A 19564-nucleotide genomic window follows, 5' to 3' on the forward strand; every position below is an offset into this window, starting at 1 on the left:
AGTTTGATACAGAGTGGGTGTTCTCTAAATGTTAGCTCTTGTTATTCAGAAAAGTCCTGTGGGACTGTCATGGCCCCAGGTACAGGAAGTGGGGAGGCAGTGGCAGGGTGAAGAGACTTGGTGTGTTGTCTCCAAGGAGCAGTGCTTCTTAGACTCAAGTGCAATCACAGAACTTAGTGACTGTGTCACAATAAGCAAGCTATTTAACCTTGCTGGAAGGATTAAATCTACTCATCCAAACTTGGGAGACTTGAGATGACATACCCGAAAGCATTTTTGAAAACTTTAAAGTGATGTATAAACAATAAAAGCTATGTTTATTGAGCTCGTACATTATATCGCTTTAATCCTTAGTCAAGTGAGGTAGGACACCTACATTTTATAGATGAGAAAACTTGAGGCCCAGAGGTGAAGTGCTTGGGCCAAGGTCAGCCAGGTTTTGGTGCAAAGGCTGTCACTAACCCAGAGAGGAGTGACTTGCCCGGGATCACATATGGTGGCACCGGGTAACCTGGGTCTCCCAGTTTAAACCTTGCTGTGCCTTTGGAACACCGATGCCACTTTCAAGGATGAAAAACTGGAACTTACCCGCCTTGGAGGATGGTAGTGTAACCGGGCAGCTTCCCTTGCAGCTGCTCAGGCCCATTTGGGCTGTTGTGGGCACTGGGCCCCTCGGCCCACCTCCTCCTGGAGCATCTCTGACTCTGACCCCCAGCTTCCCCCAGCTCGTGGGCAGCTCCCAGCAGACCCCTTCCCAGTCTGGAAAGAGGGCAGGGTCAGGATCCCCTCCTGCAACTCCTCCCCAGGGCACAGACGGAAATCCAGCGGGGTGGAAGTGTTTTTATTATAGCTTTGGTCAGACGGGGCGCGACTGGGGGCCGGGCTTTAGAGGGTGCTGGGAAGCTCTGCAGCCCCCACCCCACCCCTTCCCCAGGCGGCGCCGCCCGGGAGCCAGAGCCGGAGGGCAGCGCATCTGAGCTCGGGAAGCGACTCCGCCTGACCGATCCGCGGGCTTGGGCGGGCTGGCGGGAGCGGTGGGCAGTAAACGGTCCTATGGTACAAACACTCAGCGCGGGCAGGGCCGGGGCCAGGACCGGGGCCGGGGCCGGGACCGGGCTCTGCGGCCCGGGCGGTAGTGAGGGTGGGCCGCCCGGCAGCGGAGAGGCGGGCGGGGGGCGGGTCATCCTCTGCCCGGCGGGACAGGGAGCCCCGGGGGCGATCGGGGCGCGGGGAGCTCAGTCGGAGTAGATGATGAAGCCGGAGAACGTGCTGTATTTGTTGCTGTTGCCGCCATGCGCTTTGCCTCCGTCGAGCTTGATGAAGACCTCGTCGCCCGCGTCCAGGTGCAGGATCACGCTGTTGCTGGCGTAGTCGTAGTTCTGGTCCGCGTCCTGGGCAATGGCACTGGCCCGCACCTGAGGGGGTGGGGGAGGGGGGGTGCCAGAGGGGAGGGGGGAGAGAAGTGGGGTGACGGAGGGAGGGGAAGTGTCAGAGGCACGGCAGCCACCGTGGAGGATCTGGAGGCCCTAAAAGCCCACTTTCAGCCCTGCGAGGGCTCTGAGCCTGCTTCTCTCCCATCATCCCTGCCCCCTTTTCCAATCAGAAGGTGTGTTTTAGGTGATTACAGAGGAGCCCTGGATTTCTAGGGCTGGTATAATCTGGGTCTGAATTGGGAGTCAAGATACAGTCTGTTTTCTTAACTTTCTAGGTCTTAACCACCTGGCCTTCTGAGAACCTCAACAATGCCTCCAGGATGGCCCAACCTGGAACTCCCTCCTTGCACAGTGAGATTCTCTGGACCCCCAAGGATGAAGGGCCCCCCTCTCTCATTATTCCTTCCTCTCTGCTTTAATTGTAATAACAATGCCTTACTTTTCAGCCACACCCACCTGTTCTCACATCAGAGGATGGACACAGGGCACACCTTGGCTCTGTACATCAGGGGACTAGACCAACACCAGGCTGCTGGTAAGCAACCACCCTAGTACCAGAACCTGATTTTTGGACTCTTTGTCTGAAGTTCATTCTGGAGTCTGTCACACCGGAGCAGTGATTGGAAGGCCTGTAATTATTTCCTCTCCCAAGGCTCAGATTGGGCCTGTACACCTGCCTCCAAGGAGCTGTAGCTGTACTTGTGACTCAAAGAGGATTTCTTTTTATTATTTTTTGATTGTCACCCAAGAATATGTACCTGAGGATATGTTTTTATTGATTTTAGAGAGAGGAAGGGAGAGGGAGAGAGAGAGAGAAACATCGATGTGAGAGAGAAAAATCAATCAGTTGCCTCTCATACATGCCCCAACTGGGGACTGAACCCACAACCTGGGTATGTGCCTTGACCAGGAATCAAACCTGTGACCCTTTGGTGCACAGGACGATGCTCCAACCAACTGAGCCATACCACCCAGGGCTCAAACAGGATTTCTGACTCGTTTCAGCTTACGGTGGCAGAAAAGAAGTGGGAGGGAAGAAGGGAATCCTTAAATCCCTCTGTGATTTTTAGTCTGATCTGATATCCTTGCTGGTCCCTGTTCTGATGGAGAAAGGGAGGAATAGGTAGGACAACGGGGCAAAGGAGCGCCAGCATTTGGGTTTGAAGCCTGCCACCATCACTTTTGTGGGCTCTGACTGCAATGATAAGATATTGAAGGTGGGTGGTGTGAACAAATTCCCTCCAGGCATTTGTTTTCCACAGCTGAGGCAATGGCAAGGTCTGAACCACAGCACCTGGGGCCTCTCCAGGACATCTTGGGTGGTGAACAGAAAGAGAGGAGCTATCTCTAAGATTCTGACTTGTGTTGGGGGGAGGCTGCATTGAGAGGGTTCACTCAGCCAGGCTCCTCAACAGCCCCACTCCGTCCTGCCCCTTTCCTGAAAGCAGCTCCCCTAAGGGCTGACAGTTTGGGCTGGACCAACCCAAATTAGGGGAGGAGCCCATCCTTCTGGGTGGGAGGCAGGACTGCAAGTCAGCTGTGCTAAAGCTGCTGACTCGGCAGCACTGCTGCAACAGGGGGACCCAACATATTTGCATGCAGACTGCCATTTAAAGTCCAGATCCTTCCAGCCATCTTCTCCCCCTCAACCCCTTCTTCTCCAGCCTGGGAAGGAATGGTTTGGGGCACTTAGCTGGGAAAACTCATGGTCCATCTAAAGGTGGGGGTAAATCAAATGAGGAGGAGACCTTGTTTGTCAAGAAGCTCAGTTTCTCTGTTTAGAAAATGGATGAGAAGATCCTGCCTCACCACTGCCACCTTTATAAAAGCTTTTTGATGGTAAAGAAAAAATGTTTTAATCTTGTTGGGGCTTTGAGCTACTACGGAAGAGCTCAAAGCAAGCAGCCAATTTCCGTATTGTTCCCTGGGCCCTAATCCTGGTAGTATTTATTATTACACATGCATTTCATTATCTTTGCTAATAAATTACTACTAATAGCAATTATTTTTATTACCCAGATTAATTTAGCCTTAACTCATTAAAACAGTGTGCTTGTTAATAGCAAAATCCATTAGAATACAGTCATCTGTCATCAGGAATCTCCTGGTGATGTGACAGGCATCAGAACTGTTATGCTTATGTTTATTATTTATTCATCACCATGATTGTTGCTGTGATTATCCTAATTATCCATGGAGGCAGGGAGAATTTATGCCCTTCCGTGTTTAGATGGTGAGGGATCCAGGAATGGAACACAGGGGTCCTGATTCTCCGCCCAAGACTGGAAACAGTGGAGGCATCCAGCTCCTTCTGGGGGGCCAAGGGAGTTTGGGGAATTGAGGTTGCCATGGAAGCAGGAAAGCAAGTCTGGGACTTGTCCAGAGGGGGCGCTGTATAATCACCTCTTTGAGAGCTGCCAGGAAGGGAAACTGAGGCAGTGGTCTGACCAGGGACCTGGAAGAGGTGGGGGGAGAACCCAGGAAATGTGCCCTAGCCCCCAGGTCAATGCTGGGGACTTGGATGTGCAGGTGTGCCTCCCATAGGCAGTTAGCCTTGCCTGCAGGGGACACACATTTACTGGCTCCCTACTGTGCCAGCCACTGTACTCTGTGTTGTCTGAAAGGCATTAGAGGCCAGAGAGGAAAGCTGGGGGCCCCTTTCCCACCATCAGGTGAGAGGCTGATCTCTAGTTAGGTCTTTATACCACAGCCTTCAACTTATATACCCTACCACCTCTCACCTCACTCAGACTCTAATCCAAGCCCCTGCCTATTTGTAATGCTCACCTTCCCATAGGCCACAGCCTGTCCCCACACAGCCCCTCTCCCCCAGTCTAATTTATCAATTTCATGTTCTCCTTGATCCATATGAACTGTGGATCTTAGAGGCAGCTGCAGGGAGCTCACCTCACCCAGGGTACCAGCCCCTTTCTCAGGCTCCTCAGGTCCCCATGTCCTAATGACCAGGGCTTGGTGCCATCAGGCTGTGCAGTGGTGACTCAAAGCTACCCCTGGGGAGATGGGCCAGTGGGGCTTAGACAAGGATAGATGGGGGCCTCAGCACCAGGCAGGAAAGTGGTGACTTCCCTCCTCCCCATCTTGCCCAGGGAAGGGCCAGGCCCAGATGCAGCTCTGCCTTCCTGAAGAAATTCTGGAAGTCTCTCTGTAGGCAGGAAATCAGAAAGAAAAGCACAGAGCCCACGGTTGCCCCTGGTCTTAAAGGCACAAGAGGTGCAAGCTCCCCTCTTCTGTTCCCATCCATTGCCCAACTCTGTCACCTTTTCCTTGGCTCACTTGAATGCCCTCTTCCACTTCTGAGCCAGTCGTTCCCGACACTTGACCTTTTTATTTTCTCTCTAGTCATGTCCCTTCACCTTGGGGACCCAGGGTCACCATCCTCTTTCCCAATCAGGTTGGTCTGAACCGGGGCAGGTTCCACTGAATCACTCCCTCCAGCCGACACATTTGGGGACAGGAGCTCCCAGCCCTCCTCTAACACAGTAATCCCTGGGGCATGCTAATGTGCGGTTACTACTGTCTCCCCTGCACAGACCATGAGGTCCTGGAGGGCAAGCGGATTGAACCCCTGGAACCAAGTCCAGAACCGGGCTCCTAGTAGGGGCTCAAAACTAATACTACATGGAATACTTGGTGAGATTAAGTGAGTCTCTTGGATAATCTGGAAGGAGAGGTCACCAAGGATATGGGAGAGGCCATTCGCCCCACTATTTGTCTTGTTTTTGGAGGTGGGGGAGAAATGGTCTGAGTAACTGTAAAAATGCTGAGTCTTTGAAACCTCTAGTTAAAGCCACCTCCTTTCTTCTACTAGTCTGTGGTCCCACCTCCTTGTCAGGCTCTGCCAATCCCCTGCCCCTGCTTGAGGGGAAAGAAAAGACTTTTGAGTCGGTTTCACCTCCCAGTGATTAAAGCAAGTGCCCCTGCCCCAAGCACACAGGGTCTTTGGGGCCTCCTCTTGCCCCATTCTGGGGGCCCTATTGCAACCTCCTGAGGTGGTGCAGGGTATAGGGCCCACTTGTGGTCTGGTGATCACTAACCTCCCCACACAAGCTGGGCCCCCACCCCTCTGAAACCTCAGCTTGGTGCCAGCCCAAACTTTCTTTGGGAAAGAAAGAAATTCCATTATGAAGGTGACATTGCTGCATCCCTTATTGGTGATTAATAAGGGGAATCATGGAGCTGTCTGCAGAATGAGCCCTCACAAGATACTGGGGCCTCCCTTTTGGTTAGGAACCAAGGACAAAGAGGAGAGACACGGGAAGCCTAACAGACACAAGTGGGAGAGAGACACCCGAAGAATAGAGAAGGGGGGGGTTAAACCCAGGAGAGGGAGGCCAGAAACCCAGGGAGAGACAGATAGGACTGGTAGACACCAGGGAGAGACAGACACAAGAGACAGGGAGACAGAAGAGGCAGGGGAGAGGTGGAAACCAGAAAGAGAAGCAGGCAGTGGGGAGAGAAAAGTGTGTGTGTCAGGGGAGGGGGGACTACTTACAAGTACCTGGTCAGTCAGCTTTTTGCTGACTCTTACCCCCAAGCCAGGGTCTTCCTCAGAGCAGTGCTGTAGTGGGAGGGGTTCCAGCAGAGTCTTGGGTCTCAGTCGCAGGAGATTCCTTTCCAATTCCCACTAGCCTAGCTTTAGTTCTGACCTGAGCAGGTCCCCTTCTTCCACAAAAATGCTTGGCCTGACCACCCGCAGAGACCCCAGGCCACTGGAGTCCGGAAGCACTGGGAAGGGAGGGTGTATCAAAAGGGAAGGGAGTTGGGCAAAACTGTTGCCCTGGGGCAGGGTTAGGTTGAGATTGGTCCAGGGGCAGCAGTCCCAAGAAGAGCACCATGTATTGCAGGTCCAGGTACCAAAAACCCTGTGTGCTTGATGCCTGCTGGCTCCCATCTCTGGGATGGGAACAAGGAAGGAGGAGGATTCCCCCCCACTCCAGGAGTCAGGAGTTGCAGCTGGGAGACCAAGAGGAGGGGAGTTTTCACCTCTTTGCCCCGCCTCAGAAGAAAAGACTCCCCCCACCCAGGCCAACTTCTTGCCCTGGTAGCTCTTACACAATGCCAAGGGGCCGCTCAGTCCCGGGTTTTGCAAAGGGTGTCAGATCGATCCAGTGGTCCCTTCCCAAGGGCCGGAGATGTATTGCAGCTAAGGCTTTGCGCCAGGCTCCCTTTGCCTTAGTGCCCAAAACATCTACAGCTCGCCTTTTCGGCTGGTGCGCATAGCTATGCACCTGGGAGCCCGCAGGCGCCAAGGCTACCTTTTCCCATCCTGCCCTCCCCTAGTCTCCCGCTGGTGTCAACCAGACTCCCAGCTCTCAGACGCGCTTCCCAAGGGCCAGTCCGCGCGCCCGGGAGCCCTGCGCTCTCACTAGTTCGATTATCTCCCGCATTTCCACGCCGCGGGTGGCCAGCAGCGCCTGCCTTGGAGTCGGCGCCCAGTAATTGAGGAGTTAGAGGTACCAGCCACCTTCGACCGTCCCCTGCATACGATGCCTTAAGTCGGGCCGCTGTACGGTTTTCACCAGCGCCCTCCGACTCCAACCTGGTACCCATATGACCCGGGCTCCTAGAGGTCCCTGCCCCAAGGCCAACCCCGTGCCCCCGCCGGGCCCACCTGGCCGTTCTTGCAGAGGTCAGCCCACATACTGGTGCCGTCGCCGCCGCGCATGAGGACATGGTAGGTGAAAAAGTAGGTGCCGGGAATGTTGCACGTAAACTTGCCGCTGGTCGCGTCGTAGTTGTTGCCTAGGTTGGTGACCACGTCGTCGAACTTGAGCACCTCGTAACCCTCGTGGGGGTTCTTGAGGCCGGCGTAGAAGGCCACGCGCGGCACCGTGGTGTAGGTGGCGGTGCTGATGGCGCCGCTGCCCCCCGGGCCCGGCAACCCTGGAGGGCCGGTCTTGCCCGGCTCACCCTTCTCTCCCGGCGGCCCTACAGGGCCCGGAGGACCCGGGTCCCCGGGGGGTCCGGGGGGTCCAGGCTTGCCAGTGCGGCCCGGCTTCCCCTGGGGGCCCTGCACCAGCGTGGAGGGCGGGGGCGCGCCGCTCTGCTCGCTCAGGGCATCGCCACCGTCGGGCCGCGCGCCGGCGCCGGGGCCCCGCGCGGGGTAGGGGTCGCACACCATGCGGCAGGTGCCCAGCATCTCATAGTGGCCATCAGGGCCGCCCGAGCTCACCAGCACGGGGATGAGCACCACCAGCACCAGCAGCATCACCACGCCCGCGGCGGCCGCCAGCAGCGTCTTCCGGCCGGCGCGGAGCCTGGGGAGCGCCGGGCCGCCCGGCCGCGCCGTCGGGGCAATGGTGCCGGCGGGCGGGAGGCGCGGGCGGGGCGCCCGCGCTCAAGGGCCGTCCGGCGGGGCTGCAGGCATGGGGCCGGACCCGGGGCACCGCGCTGCGCTGGATGCGCCGCCGAGCCCAGCCTCCGGGTCCCGCCTCGCGCCTCCCTCCCGCTGCGCGGCCGGACTGAGCGCGGCAGCCGCAGCCTCCCGCCTCGCTCCTCCCGCCTCCCGGTGTTGGGGCCACCGCCCCCTCCGCCCCGCCCCGCTCCACCCGCATCCATCGACTCAGGGCCCGCGATGGGTGGGGCTGAAGGCGGGGCCGGCGTCTCATTGGGCCGCGGGAGGTAGGGCTCCGCCTACCTAGAGGGGCGGGCCCGAGGGGGCGGGGCCACGGAGGGGAGGAACGGAGCACCCGGAGGAAGAATCTGAGCCCGCGAGGAGAGGAGGGGGCGAGAGTCTGAGAAGAGGCTCCCGTAGGGAAGGGGAGAGTGGGGACCGAGAGCGAATGGAAGGGGGGGCCACCCGGAGAGTTAGCGAGCCGAGGGGCCCTGGGAGAGGAAGGGCCTCGAGGGTCGGTTACGAGGAAAATCGGGAGAGACCGCAGGAGGCTAGAGGGGCCACGTTCTGCAGGGGGCGGAGGCAAGGGGGGTGTACCCCGGTCTTCAGGGGACAAAGGAAGCGATTGAGGGGAAGGCCGAGCGGGGAACAGAAGGGACAAGGTAGAGGGTTATGTGGGGAGAAGAGGGAGAGGCAAAAGGCGGGTGGGGAGGGGGCCATCCCGCACCCGGGACTGGAAGACCACCCATCCGTGAGATCCGGGGGAACTGTGTGCCTGTCACGGTACCCAGCGGGGTCCTGAGTACTGACAGCAGCCCCCCTCCTCTTTTCTGGCTCCTCGCTGTTCCAGGACCCGCCTTCACCTGGGAGGGGCAGAATCGTCTCCCCCCAGCCCCAGGCCCGACCAGGCTGCTCCGTCCTGGGAGGGAGGGGCACCTCCGTCTTCCTCTGATCATTTCCTTATCTCCTTCAGACAAGGAGAACTGGGGCCCCTAAGAAAGCGGGCACCCCCACATTATTTCTCCATTCCGACCAGTACAAATATGCCCCTGGGTGGTGGCCCCCTTTTCCAGCCTTCAGGAGAAAAAGTTGAGCTCAGCCAGCCAGCCCCTCAGCCCCTCCTCCCCACCCCAGCCTTCTCCGCAGCCCCCTGATTCTTCTCCCCATCAGGTTGTACGAGACAGTCCTCTTCCTCAAGTGCAGTAAAGTGTTTAGGTTGCATAAACTGAAATGTGTCTGCTTCCATAAAAGTATTTGTCACATTACTGGAGGCCGGCCCTGGGCTGCGCCACCACTCCTCCCTCACCCTGCTTTATCCAGCCCACCAGGGAGGGGAGACCCTCCAGCCTCTTTCTTTTCTTCTGAGATCCGCTCCCAGTTCACACTCTCCCCGCGCTGACCTGTCACCAAGTCCTCATGTTGCTCCGGCTTTCTCTGCTCAAGGCTGAGACTGCTTGACCCCACCCAGAGCGGGCTGAATGAAAGGACAGCAGGGTACCCAGTAGGGGGCTGTGAGAGGACCTCCCAAGCACGGCTGGCTGATCCCAGGTTAGAGCGACACCCACGACAAAGGAGGGAGCTAAAACAATTCAATAAATAACGTTTATTCAGGCTTAACCGTGTGCCAGGCCCTGTGCCTAATGCTTTAGGTATGTGGCCACACTTGGTGAAATCCATAGAGGCAAAGCCAAAACCCATCATTATTCGCATTTTACAGAAGCTCTGGCAAGTTAAGAGATTTGCCCAAAGTCACACAACGAGTAAGTGGTAGAGTCGGGATTCAAACCCGCAGCCTGGCTCCGCGCTCTTCCAACCTCGATGCCATTAGGTCTCCAGGTGCCGTTTACCGCCCAGAGGGTGGAAGGAGCCAGGGCGGGAGGAGGGGCGCTCCGGCAGCCAGCGCGCTCCAGGCTCGGGAAGTCCAGTCCCTAGCTCTCGCCGTCAGTCCGGCCTCCTGTCCCCCCACCGCGGTCTCCCCCAGCGTGATTCTCCCACGACCCGCACGGCCGGTGACTCCAGGGACCAGGGCGCGGTCATTAGCGTATGATTTGTATACCCGCCCCCCCCCCTCCGCCTAGTTCGCACGCAAAAGGGTCCCGCCTCCGTTGCGCCGCCGGAGCTCCTCGGCCCCCCGCAGCCCTCCCGGAACCCGCCAGGGAAACCGCGGCTGGCGGCCCGCGGCCGAGGAGGGGCGGGAGCGCCCGCCGCCCGCGCTCGCCCGCGCGTCCGAGGCGGCGCGTCCCCCGCCCCGAAAGAACGCCTGCTCCCCTGGCGCGGTGTGGCGTCTCCGTCAGCCCAGCCGGATTCTCCCCGCTTCGCTGGAGTGGAAAATAACGGCTTCAAACTTTGCAGAGAGGAGCTAGTGCCAGCACTTTAATTAACAGCCATCTTGGCCTGTGAGCCTGGGCCACCGGCCCGCGTCGCTCCCGGGCTCACCAGGCCCCGCCCGGGCCCCGCCCGGGTTCGGAACAAGGTGAACCCCTGCCGCGGCCTCCGAGGGAGACGGGGGCCTGGCTGAAGCGGGCGGGTGCTGCCCTGGGGAAGAGACTCTCCTTAGCTTAATACCTGAGGACCTCCAGCATTCGCGCACGACCCACCCACTCTACATTCTCCAAGCCTGGCCTTGAAGATCCAGGAATTAGAGACTTGTGTGCCAATCCCAGCTGGTGACTTTCGGCTAGTCGGTTAATCTGCAACGCCTCACGAAAAGGGTGGTGAGACTAAAATGAGATATAACGAATGGAAAGCGCTGGGCTCAGTATCTGACCCTTGTGATGTACCCAGTAAATGGTGGCTAAGGAAATTATTCCACCTCAAGACTATGAAGGCCCTCCCACCACCTCAGGCCTTGGGTCTCCTGGTCCTGCCGCCTTCTTGCAGACTGCTGTGCTTGGCACTAGCAGAGCAGGGCAATGGCCTATGCTCCCAGGTTCAGAGACAGGACCAGATGAGAGAGGAAGGAACCCTGGAGTTCTGGCTCCCAAGTCTCTTCCTCAACCACCTGCCAAGATCAGGGGTCCAGGTTTTCGGAAAGGAAAAGAGGTGAGCCGCCAAGGGAAGGCAGGGCAGCACTATCTGTAGCTAGGATGCCCCAGTGCTGGGGGCAGAAGGTCCAGCTTTGCTTTCCCTCTTGTGAGTGGGAGCTCCCTCACTCCTACAGCCCCATCATTCCATGGGTGGGGAGAGGGTGTTGATCATTTTGGTGGTGTGTGGAGAGTGCAAGAAAGTGGGTAAGTTCTGCATTTATGCATGGCTGACTTTAGGAAACTGGGTGGCTCTTCTGTGGTATTTGGGGTTCTGTGAATGAATGTGAGTGAGTGTGAATGTTTTAGAGACTGTGCGTGTGTCTGGGTTTGTGAATGACGAAAGGGGGTGCTTTGCCCTGACTCATCAGCAGTCAAATCTGCATTCATTTGTTCATTCAGTAAACATTTCCGGAAAACACCTAGCGAGGTATTGCCAGGTGGTAGTGGTGATGTGTCCAAAAATAAGTTAGACGTAAGCAGTACCCCTGAGGAGCTCACTCTTGGGCAGGGATCACAGGAAGGAAGGAATGATAAATGCTATGATAATTATTGGAGCTAATATATATTTTTAAAATATATCTTTATTGATTTCAGAGAGAGGAAGGGAGAGGGAGAGAGAGAGAGAGAGAGAGATAGAAACATCAATGATGAGAGAGAATCATTGATCAGCTGCCTCCTACTTGCCCCCGACTGGGGATTGAGCCCGCTACCTGGGCATGTGCCCCGAACCGGGAATCAAACCGCCATCTCCTGGATCTTAGGTCAATGCTCACGCCCAGTCAGGCTGGAGCTAATATTTTTTGAGGACTTACTAAGTGCAAGATTTTTTTCTAAAGCACTTTCTGTGGATTATTATCTCATTTAAATTTAACAACCTATTATTAGCATGGACTCAAAACTATTACATGGCTTATGCCATTTAATATCAACAATCTCATGAGAGAGGTACTCTTATTTTCCCAATATATGGCTGAGGAAACTAAGTCTTGGGTAGAGGTTTGTACTAAGTGCTATGAAGCACAGATGAAAAACTCCCTGCTCAAAGGACTCCAGAAGACTTTACAGGGGAGGTGTCATTTTTCCATCTATCTATCCATTCATTCATCCATCTTCCATCAATTATAAGCCCATAGTAAGTGACTGTCCACCATACAGGACAGTGATGATCATGAAAGACTTCTGACCTCATGTGGTTTATAGTGTATGGTAGGAACCTGGACAATTAAACAAGCAACTGCTATCTAGATTGACAATAAGCTGCCTGGGAATGTGTGGAGTGCTGTAGGAGCATGTGGCTGTGTCGCCAGAATCCATCTGGAAGCAGGGAATCATGGGAAGCTCCCTGGAGGAGGTGATATGTAAGTCAAATCCTGATGAAAGGACAGCAAAGTGAAGAGGATGGCCATCCAGAGGTGGAGGAGAGAGGGAGGGAGGGAAGATTATTTCAGGCAAAGGGAACAGTATGTTCTAAGGACTAGTTTGCAGTGCCTCATGGGCTGTGATAAAGAATGTATAATTTATCCCAAAGGCAATTAGAAACTACTGAAGAGTTTTGAGTGAGTGATATAATCAGATTTTTCAGATTAGAAAGATCACTGTGGCTACTGTGAGAAGCAGGGATTAAAATAGAGTAAGAGTAAGATCTTGAAATGTTTATGAAATTGATGAAGGATGGATGAATGTTGTTGCTCTTACCTGAGTATCAGTATGTGGCAGGTACTTTGCATACTCTATTTCGTTTAATCCTCACTGGAAGTTTAAGGGATAAGCATTATCATCTCCATGCTGGAGATGAGAATGCTGAGGCTCGGAGAAGTTAAGTAACTTTCCCAGATCACACAGCTGGTAAGAGGGAGAATCAGGATTAAATATCAGGTCTGTTTAATCCCAGGTTGGGGGCTCCTTACCACTTGGCCCAGCAGGCACATACCTAGTGGGGAGAACAAGGAAGGCACTTTAGGGAGAAAGAACAACTTGGGTCAAGGCCCAATAGCATAAAAGGCATATTTTTGGTTTTTGGTTGAAGACACTGGTTTATAGCCTTGGCTTGGGCAGGATGAGGAACTGGACACCAAGAGGCAGAGGCTCTCAAGACCCAGTAAGGCCACCAACTTACCATGTAATGTATGTTTGGGGAAGTCTCATCATACTTGAGGGCTTCTATTTCTTTCCCTGGGCTGGAGAATTTTCCAGAGCAGCTCTGAAAGGCTGTGATTTCATGTTGAAAACTCTCCATGGACCCATTAAAATATCTCAAATCCCTTCATGGCATTTAAACTTAGGCACTTCCAGATCCTCCATGGGAAAAGCCTCCATAATTTCAGCCCCCGTTGGGGGAAGGGCATTTGGACAGAAAGCCTGGGAGAAAGGGGTTGTGTTGTGATTTGGCATGGGGGGCAGGACACACCTCAGTGAGCCAAACCAGGCTGGGACTCAGAACCCCTGAGTTTGGCCAGGTCTTGGAGGTTGGTGAGGAACCTTCTTCAGGAGCCCCTCTTCCAGCCCCATATCCTAAGGAGGAGAGGAGATAAGGGGGCAGAGCCCAACTACCCAGGTCATAAGCAGGGTTTCTCATGCTCCTTCACCAGAGAACTCTGGGCCTCATGCCTGGGAGTTCCAGGGTAATGCCCAACTCTGGGCCTCCTCCCCACCACCTCTGACCTGTAGCTGTCTGCCACCCATCCCAAAGCCGGCTCCAAGGAGGCAGCTCTATAAAGGCCCCTGCTGTGGGAGGGGAGACCTCATGGAAGGGGCTTTCTCCCCTTAGCCAAGCCTGAATCTCCCAGCTGCATGTATAAATAATGAGGCTCCACAGTCCCAACAGGAACCAATATAATGGCTGGGTCAGCCTGTGAGACAGATAGCGGGACGCAGTAGTGACAAGCAGTGCAATTATGCTGAGCCTCCTGCAAAGGCGAAAAGAGAAGGCCCGGCTGGCTGGGATGGTTGCATACTCTCCACCCCCTTCCCACAGGCCTTTACTCTTCCAGACCCCCCTACCCCCCAGCCCCAACTTCCAGGCAAGGTGGGGGAAAGCAGGGGGGCAGGAAGAGAAGTGGGGAGAGGGCGGTAGAGGAGGGACTTGGGCTGGTGGGTAGTTGCCAGTGTTCCTGGGTTCTGGAAAATACGCCCCCTGATCTGAGGATGGGGGAATGAGGGAGAAAGTCTCCTTTCCCCCAGGATGACTGAGGAAGGCTTTTTTCTTTCTTGGAAGCCCTATTCTTTTTAGGAAATAACTTCTCCTTGCATTCCCACCCCAGCAGACCTACAACCTAGGGTCTGGAAAGGCCTTAGAGACCCCATCCTTTGACAGATGGGACAACTGAGGCTTAGAGAGGGAAAATGGCCAAGGTCATAGGCCTATATGAGGCAGAGCCAGATGGGAGCCCTGGGGGCTCTTTTCAGGACCCCACTGGTGGTGGTCAGGGGCCAAGGGGAAGAGGAGCTGATTGCTTGCCCCTGTGCTAGGTCGTCTCTATAGAGTCTCTGAGGTGGTAGCAGAGGGTGGGACTCAGGGGGATCTCACTGCTGGGTGTGGGGACTGGGACTCTGGCTGCAGCAGTATCCTGGGAGAGCTCAAATCCACCAAGGTTGTGGGAGGCCCAGCCCTCCTGTGTTGAGAGAGGGGTCTTTGAACACTTTATCTCCATACATTTGAGAACAGGAGTGACAGAGAGATGATCTCTGAGGTGACACAGCCATTAGAGCAGTGGTGTTTAGTAAATGTTCGTTAAACAGAACCCCTGAACAGGGCCAGCTTTGTGGGTGTGCAACCTGTGCCGCGGGCAAAGGTCCCACGCTCAGAAGGGATCTGCACTCGATTTAATACTCTGCTCTCATTGCCTTGAAATTCTGAGGAATTTTTGAACAAAGGACATCACACTTTCATCTTACACTGCACCCCATAAATGATGTGGTTGGTTCTGCCCCTGAACCAGAAATATGGTTTGTTCTTGGAGGGGCTCCTCTGGTCCTTCCCTGCCCCAGCCTCATCCTAAGATGCCCCAAGTGAGGGGGAACACAGCTAAGAGAAGCTGGCATTTAATGGGCTTCCTGGGGGTCCCCATCCTACAGTGGGTGACTGTGCATGTGTGGGGTTGAGAGAACTTGGCTGCTCCTTCCTGTCAGCCTCGATCTCATTCACAGGCCTACACTTTGCCTGTCTGTCCATCTGTGTGCTTATCACTGACCCAGGCCAGGGGTGTGTGTGTAGGGGGGTGCTGGACCATAGGAATCCTTGTCCCAGCTGGAGTGCCCTGTCACTGGGAAGACATGGCCCCAATCTCCCACTCCCTCCCCTGCTAGGGCAGGAGGGGCAGGTGCAAGGGTGGGGTGCAGGGGTGGGGAAGACTTAATTAGCAGCCCCAGCCAGACAGCAGGCGGTGGGCACAGAGCAGGCTGACTTTTCCCCCACTATAGATCTGCTCTCCAGGAGAGGCACTAGCCGGCTGGCTTAGGCTTTGGCTGGGCTATTTTAGGAATATTCTTAACTCTTCCTGTGCCACCGTTATCACTGGACCTCTCTTCCAGGGCACTTGCCAGCATCAGACTGTCCTTCTCCGGAGCCCTCCTCCCAGTCCCTGCTCTTCCATTCTGGCAGCTGAGGTCACAGTTTTCTGGAGAGTGGGGCCAGTTGCCTTTCACCAAGGAAAGTTCCCATCTCAGGTCTTCAGAGCCCCTTTTTTGGCCCTGCCCTGTGCCCCCCCCCCCCCATCAGAGCTCTGGACTAAGGACATTGGCAGATTTGAGCATCGCCGAGTCTCTTTTCATCTTATGAAATTGGGATAGTTAGCCCCTACTCCTCCCAGTGTAAACAGCTAGCCCGGGCCCCCAGAAGGAGATGGAAAGCCACAGTCCTGGCTTCTACCCTCTGGCAGAGCGGCAGCCCTGCCTGCCTGACTTTGATGCCCCATTAGGGTGCCCACACAAGCAGCTGGAGCCCCACAATGTCATGGGGCTCCCTTTCCCTATTTTTTTCCTCCCACTCCAGTGTCTGGCTTCTTAGACAAATCTAGGCCAGGATAGAGGCGTTACCTGTGCAAAGTCAAGGGGATTCCCACTGGGGGCTGGGAGCGTCAGCCTTAATAAGTCTAAAATTCCAGGCAAGGTAAGGGAAGAGATCTTAGCACTCTTGGTGTCCGTGCTGGGAGGTCCACAGGACACCCATGACCTTGGTGCCATCCCTTAGGCACACGCCTTCTGGGACTAGAGTTGAAAGCTGCCACCAAATGCTATTGGGAAACTTGACTTGGAGATTCAGGCATATGATCGATGACTCCACACAAATGCCCAAGGGACGGTGCCTGACACTGAGCTGGGCACCTGGTATAGAGGATCAATAATCAATAATTAATCTCTGAGAAAGTTCACCAGGGTGGCCTGGGCCATGGTGTTGATGGATTGGGGCAAGTGAGTCCCCTTTTTTGACCCTCCGCACAGGTCCCACTAACTCCCCTCCTCCAGGTTCCCACAACCAGCCCAGCTCCAGAAGTGACAGGACTGGCTGGGAGTGGAGGCCAGATGAAAGTGCTTTAGTTCCCCTCAGGGGCTACAGAGGGGGCTCTTGTGATGGGGACCACTGAGCTGCAAAGCCCTCCAGCCTCCAATTTAGGAAGATCCAGATGGATTTAGCAAGGTGTCCTGGGGAAGATTTTGAGTTCAGAGACACAATATGCTCTAGGAACTCTGGGAGAATTGTGTGCTGCTTAAAAAGTAAGAAGACCCCTCCCTTTACCCCTAATTGAGAGACATCAATAGGAGGCAGGAGGTTGGCTGTGAAGGGAGCCCCTCCCCATCAGGTAGGGATGGTGCAGGCTTCCTGAGGCAGAGGCATGGATGAGATTTCTGGCTCCACTGTTTCGATGAAGACACTGGGGAACATGGCTAAGTTTTGGCAAAACTAGGAGATGAACCCAGGAGTCCTGGCCACCTGCTTCTCCAATGCAACCCCATCTTTTCCTCCCCCACATTCCCGCCCCATCAGCTTCCAGGCCGGGAGCCCCAGCTGGCGGAGGATGTTTTGCTCTTTGGCAGCTGGGATTTGTAAATATTTATAGGAACATGGAACAGATCAGTGGCTGACAGGCCCAAGGAGCGGACAGGGACCTTACCCAGAGCTCAGTAGCTTCACTCCCCCTTCCCCACACCCTGACCTGATTTGAGGGAGCCCAGTATGACAGAGATGGGGGCAATCAAGCAGGGCATGGGGCTGGCAGCCTCCATATTCAAAATCACAAGCTCGAAGGATGTCTGTGTCCATCTGCTCTGCCCCCACACTCAGCCACTCACATCCTCCCACCCTCAACCCCCTCACCTCACCTCACCTCACCTCACCGGTGCACTCACACCCCAAGGCCACACTGACCCCGTCCTCACACACATCCTTTCAACACTCATGTGCATTCATTGTCACACTCATGTGTATACACGTTTTCTAACTTCCACATCCACATCAATGCTGACTGTCATGCTCACATCTTTGCACACACACCAGCTCACTCACAAACCCACTGGAGTCCCAGGTCCCAGCCACTCCCCGCAGGTCTTAATCACAGGTCCTGGAAGGGAACCTCCTGTAGGAGGTGGTGTGTGTGTGTGTGTGTGTGTGTGTGTGTGTGTGTGTGTGTGTAGGAAGCAGAAGGGAGTAGGCCCTGAGGTCAGGGGGTAAGGAAGAGGGGAGAGGAAGGAGTGGATAGAGAGTATGGACCAAGAGCCATTCAGAGCTGACATCAGACCAGAACGGAAGCAAGACAGAGACAAAGGCAAGGCAAGGAAATGGAGACTGACAAAAGTCAAGGCAGATGGAGCAGGAGCTGGGGACAGAGGCCCCCCCTACACTGATAAGCTGTCACATTGCTGCACCAGTGGCCTGTGAGACCAGCAGCACCCCCACAGCTGAAGCCTCTCCCCTCTGGATCTTGTCACTGTGGCTTTGCTTTGCTGCTTGGGCAGCCGGGAGTGGTGACAAGCAGGGAAGACAGTGCCCAGGGTAGCTGAGTGGAAGACAGTGCCCAGGGCAGCTGGCTGTGCCACTCTAGCCCGGCTGCTAACTCACCCATCAGTGCACATCTCGTCACCCACAGGGGCCCAGATGAGACCAGTGACCAGCCTGGCTGCCTTTTTCTCACAGAGCCACAGCAGGGGCAGAGAGCCAATGGAACCACCCTCCCTGAAAGGTAGGCAGTGCTAACCAGGCCTGGCCCACACCTCTGGCCTCTGGAGCTGGGTTTGGGAACCATGGGTTAACTCTTTGCTTCCAGACACTCAGGACCCATCAGACATGGACCAGAAGCAGTGTATGAGGCAGGGCTTGAGGAGGGGGGTAGGGAAGAAAGCCACTGTGAGAAACCAAACAGGCTCTGGCATAAACTTTTTATTTCATCTCCTTTACTATGCACAAGAATGATGTCCTCACGCCCTGTATCTCTGGATGCTGTTTTAAATAATCGTCCTTCTCGCCTGGGGTCTGTCTCAGGGTATTTGTTCTGGGGCGTCAATCAGTCAGTTTGTGCTCTGTAATTTGGAAACAACCATTTCTATAAAATCAGGAAGGCAAACAAATAATAATAATAAGCAGGGAAAATTGCATTGACTGCTGTTTTCCTGTGTGTGTGTGTGTGTGTGTGTGTGTGTGTGTGTGTGTGTTATCAGCGCAGCTTTCCGCCCATCCTGATTGATTCATGCTTTCACAGGTTCATTCATATATTTACTCAACAGCCATCACTCAGCCAGGTGCCAGGCCCTGTGCTGAGTCCCGGGAGCCAGTGCAAAAGCCAGACAAGGTTCTTAACTGCACAGTGTTTAGAGTTGATGGAAGAAGACAAACAAATGCCCAACAAAGCGTGATGTCCCCAAGGGGCTAGGGAAGCACTGTCTGGGTGCCCTGCCTGGGGACCCAGATGTCCTGCTCTTCCAACTGAATGCCTGAAAATGACACAGAATCTCTCTTGTCCCAGGATCAACATTTCCCTCTCACCCCTCCTTGTCTCTGCAGGTCTGCCCTCCTGGGCAACCAGGCCATCTGAGAATGGTGGAAAGAGTGTCAGTGTGACACTGAAATCTCAGCTTGGACACTCACTGGCTGGTGACCTCAGGCAAATCGTTCATCTCTCTAAGTCACAGTTTCCTTCTCTGTGAAAATGCAGTAACTAATACCCATCACAGTGGTATTGTCAGCATCAAATGAGATTAAGTATATAAAGATGGTGCCTGGCACATAGTAGGGCCTCAATTCATTCTAGCTCCTTCCCTGTCCCTTTCCCAGTGGTATACACTGAATCTCCCCTCACTGGCAGGGAGAGGGAGCTTGGGGGGAATTTGGGGTGCAGGAGTACCCAGCATTCCATACACCATGAATCTATGCTTCCTGTTGTCCTACCAAGAAGTCTGGTTTTGCTTTGCAAGGACTCTCTTATTTGGGGGGAGGAGGGGGGAGAGTTATGGCTTTGCTTCCTGGGCCACCTGAACATTCCAGAGAAATATCCCTTTTCTTTACCATTTCCCTTCCCTGTGGCTCTCAAGTTTGAAAAAGCATTATTGTTTTGAAACCTGTATGGCTTCCTGAACCAATGTCACCCCAATAAATTCAATAATAAATAAATAAATAGAAATTAAAAAGCATTATTGTGTGTGTGGTGGTTGTGAGATGGTGATGGTGGAGCTGGTAGGAGGTGGTGATGGTATTGGTGGTGATGGTGGAGCTGGTAGGAGGTGGTGATGGTATTGGTGGTGATGGTGGAGGTGGTGATGAT

At 54.7% G+C, this 19564-nt stretch overlaps 1 protein-coding gene and 1 long non-coding RNA gene across 2 annotated transcripts; one reads left to right on the forward strand and one right to left on the reverse strand.

Moving 5' to 3' along the window:
• Positions 1-297: 297 nt before the first annotated feature.
• Positions 298-7928, reverse strand: C1QL1 (complement C1q like 1). The gene is made up of 2 exons (XM_081162673.1): positions 7066-7928; positions 298-1415 (listed from the first exon to the last, which is right to left on the reverse strand). The coding sequence occupies exons 1-2, from the start codon at positions 7660-7662 to the stop codon at positions 1236-1238; spliced, it is 777 nt and encodes a 258-aa protein (XP_081018799.1). The 5' UTR covers positions 7663-7928; the 3' UTR covers positions 298-1235.
• A 2000-nt stretch (positions 7929-9928) lies between these two features.
• Positions 9929-19400, forward strand: LOC308568706. The gene is made up of 3 exons (XR_014000520.1): positions 9929-10830; positions 17897-17989; positions 18808-19400. It is a non-coding gene; the product is annotated as an uncharacterized lncRNA (long non-coding RNA).
• The last annotated feature ends 164 nt before the right edge of the window (positions 19401-19564 follow it).

The sequence above is a fragment of the Miniopterus schreibersii genome (assembly GCF_964146895.1).
Source record: "Miniopterus schreibersii genome assembly, chromosome: 16".
Taxonomy (NCBI): domain Eukaryota; kingdom Metazoa; phylum Chordata; class Mammalia; order Chiroptera; family Miniopteridae; genus Miniopterus; species Miniopterus schreibersii.

Coding starts and splice junctions, on each gene's coding strand:
- C1QL1 (XM_081162673.1), bottom strand. CDS start 7,662: ATGCTGCTGGTGCTGGTGGTGCTCATCCCCGTGCTGGTGAGCTCGGGC. Junction 1,416..7,065: donor ACCTCTGCAAGAACGGCCAG/GTGGGCCCGGCG, acceptor CCACCCCCTCAG/GTGCGGGCCAGTGCCATTGC.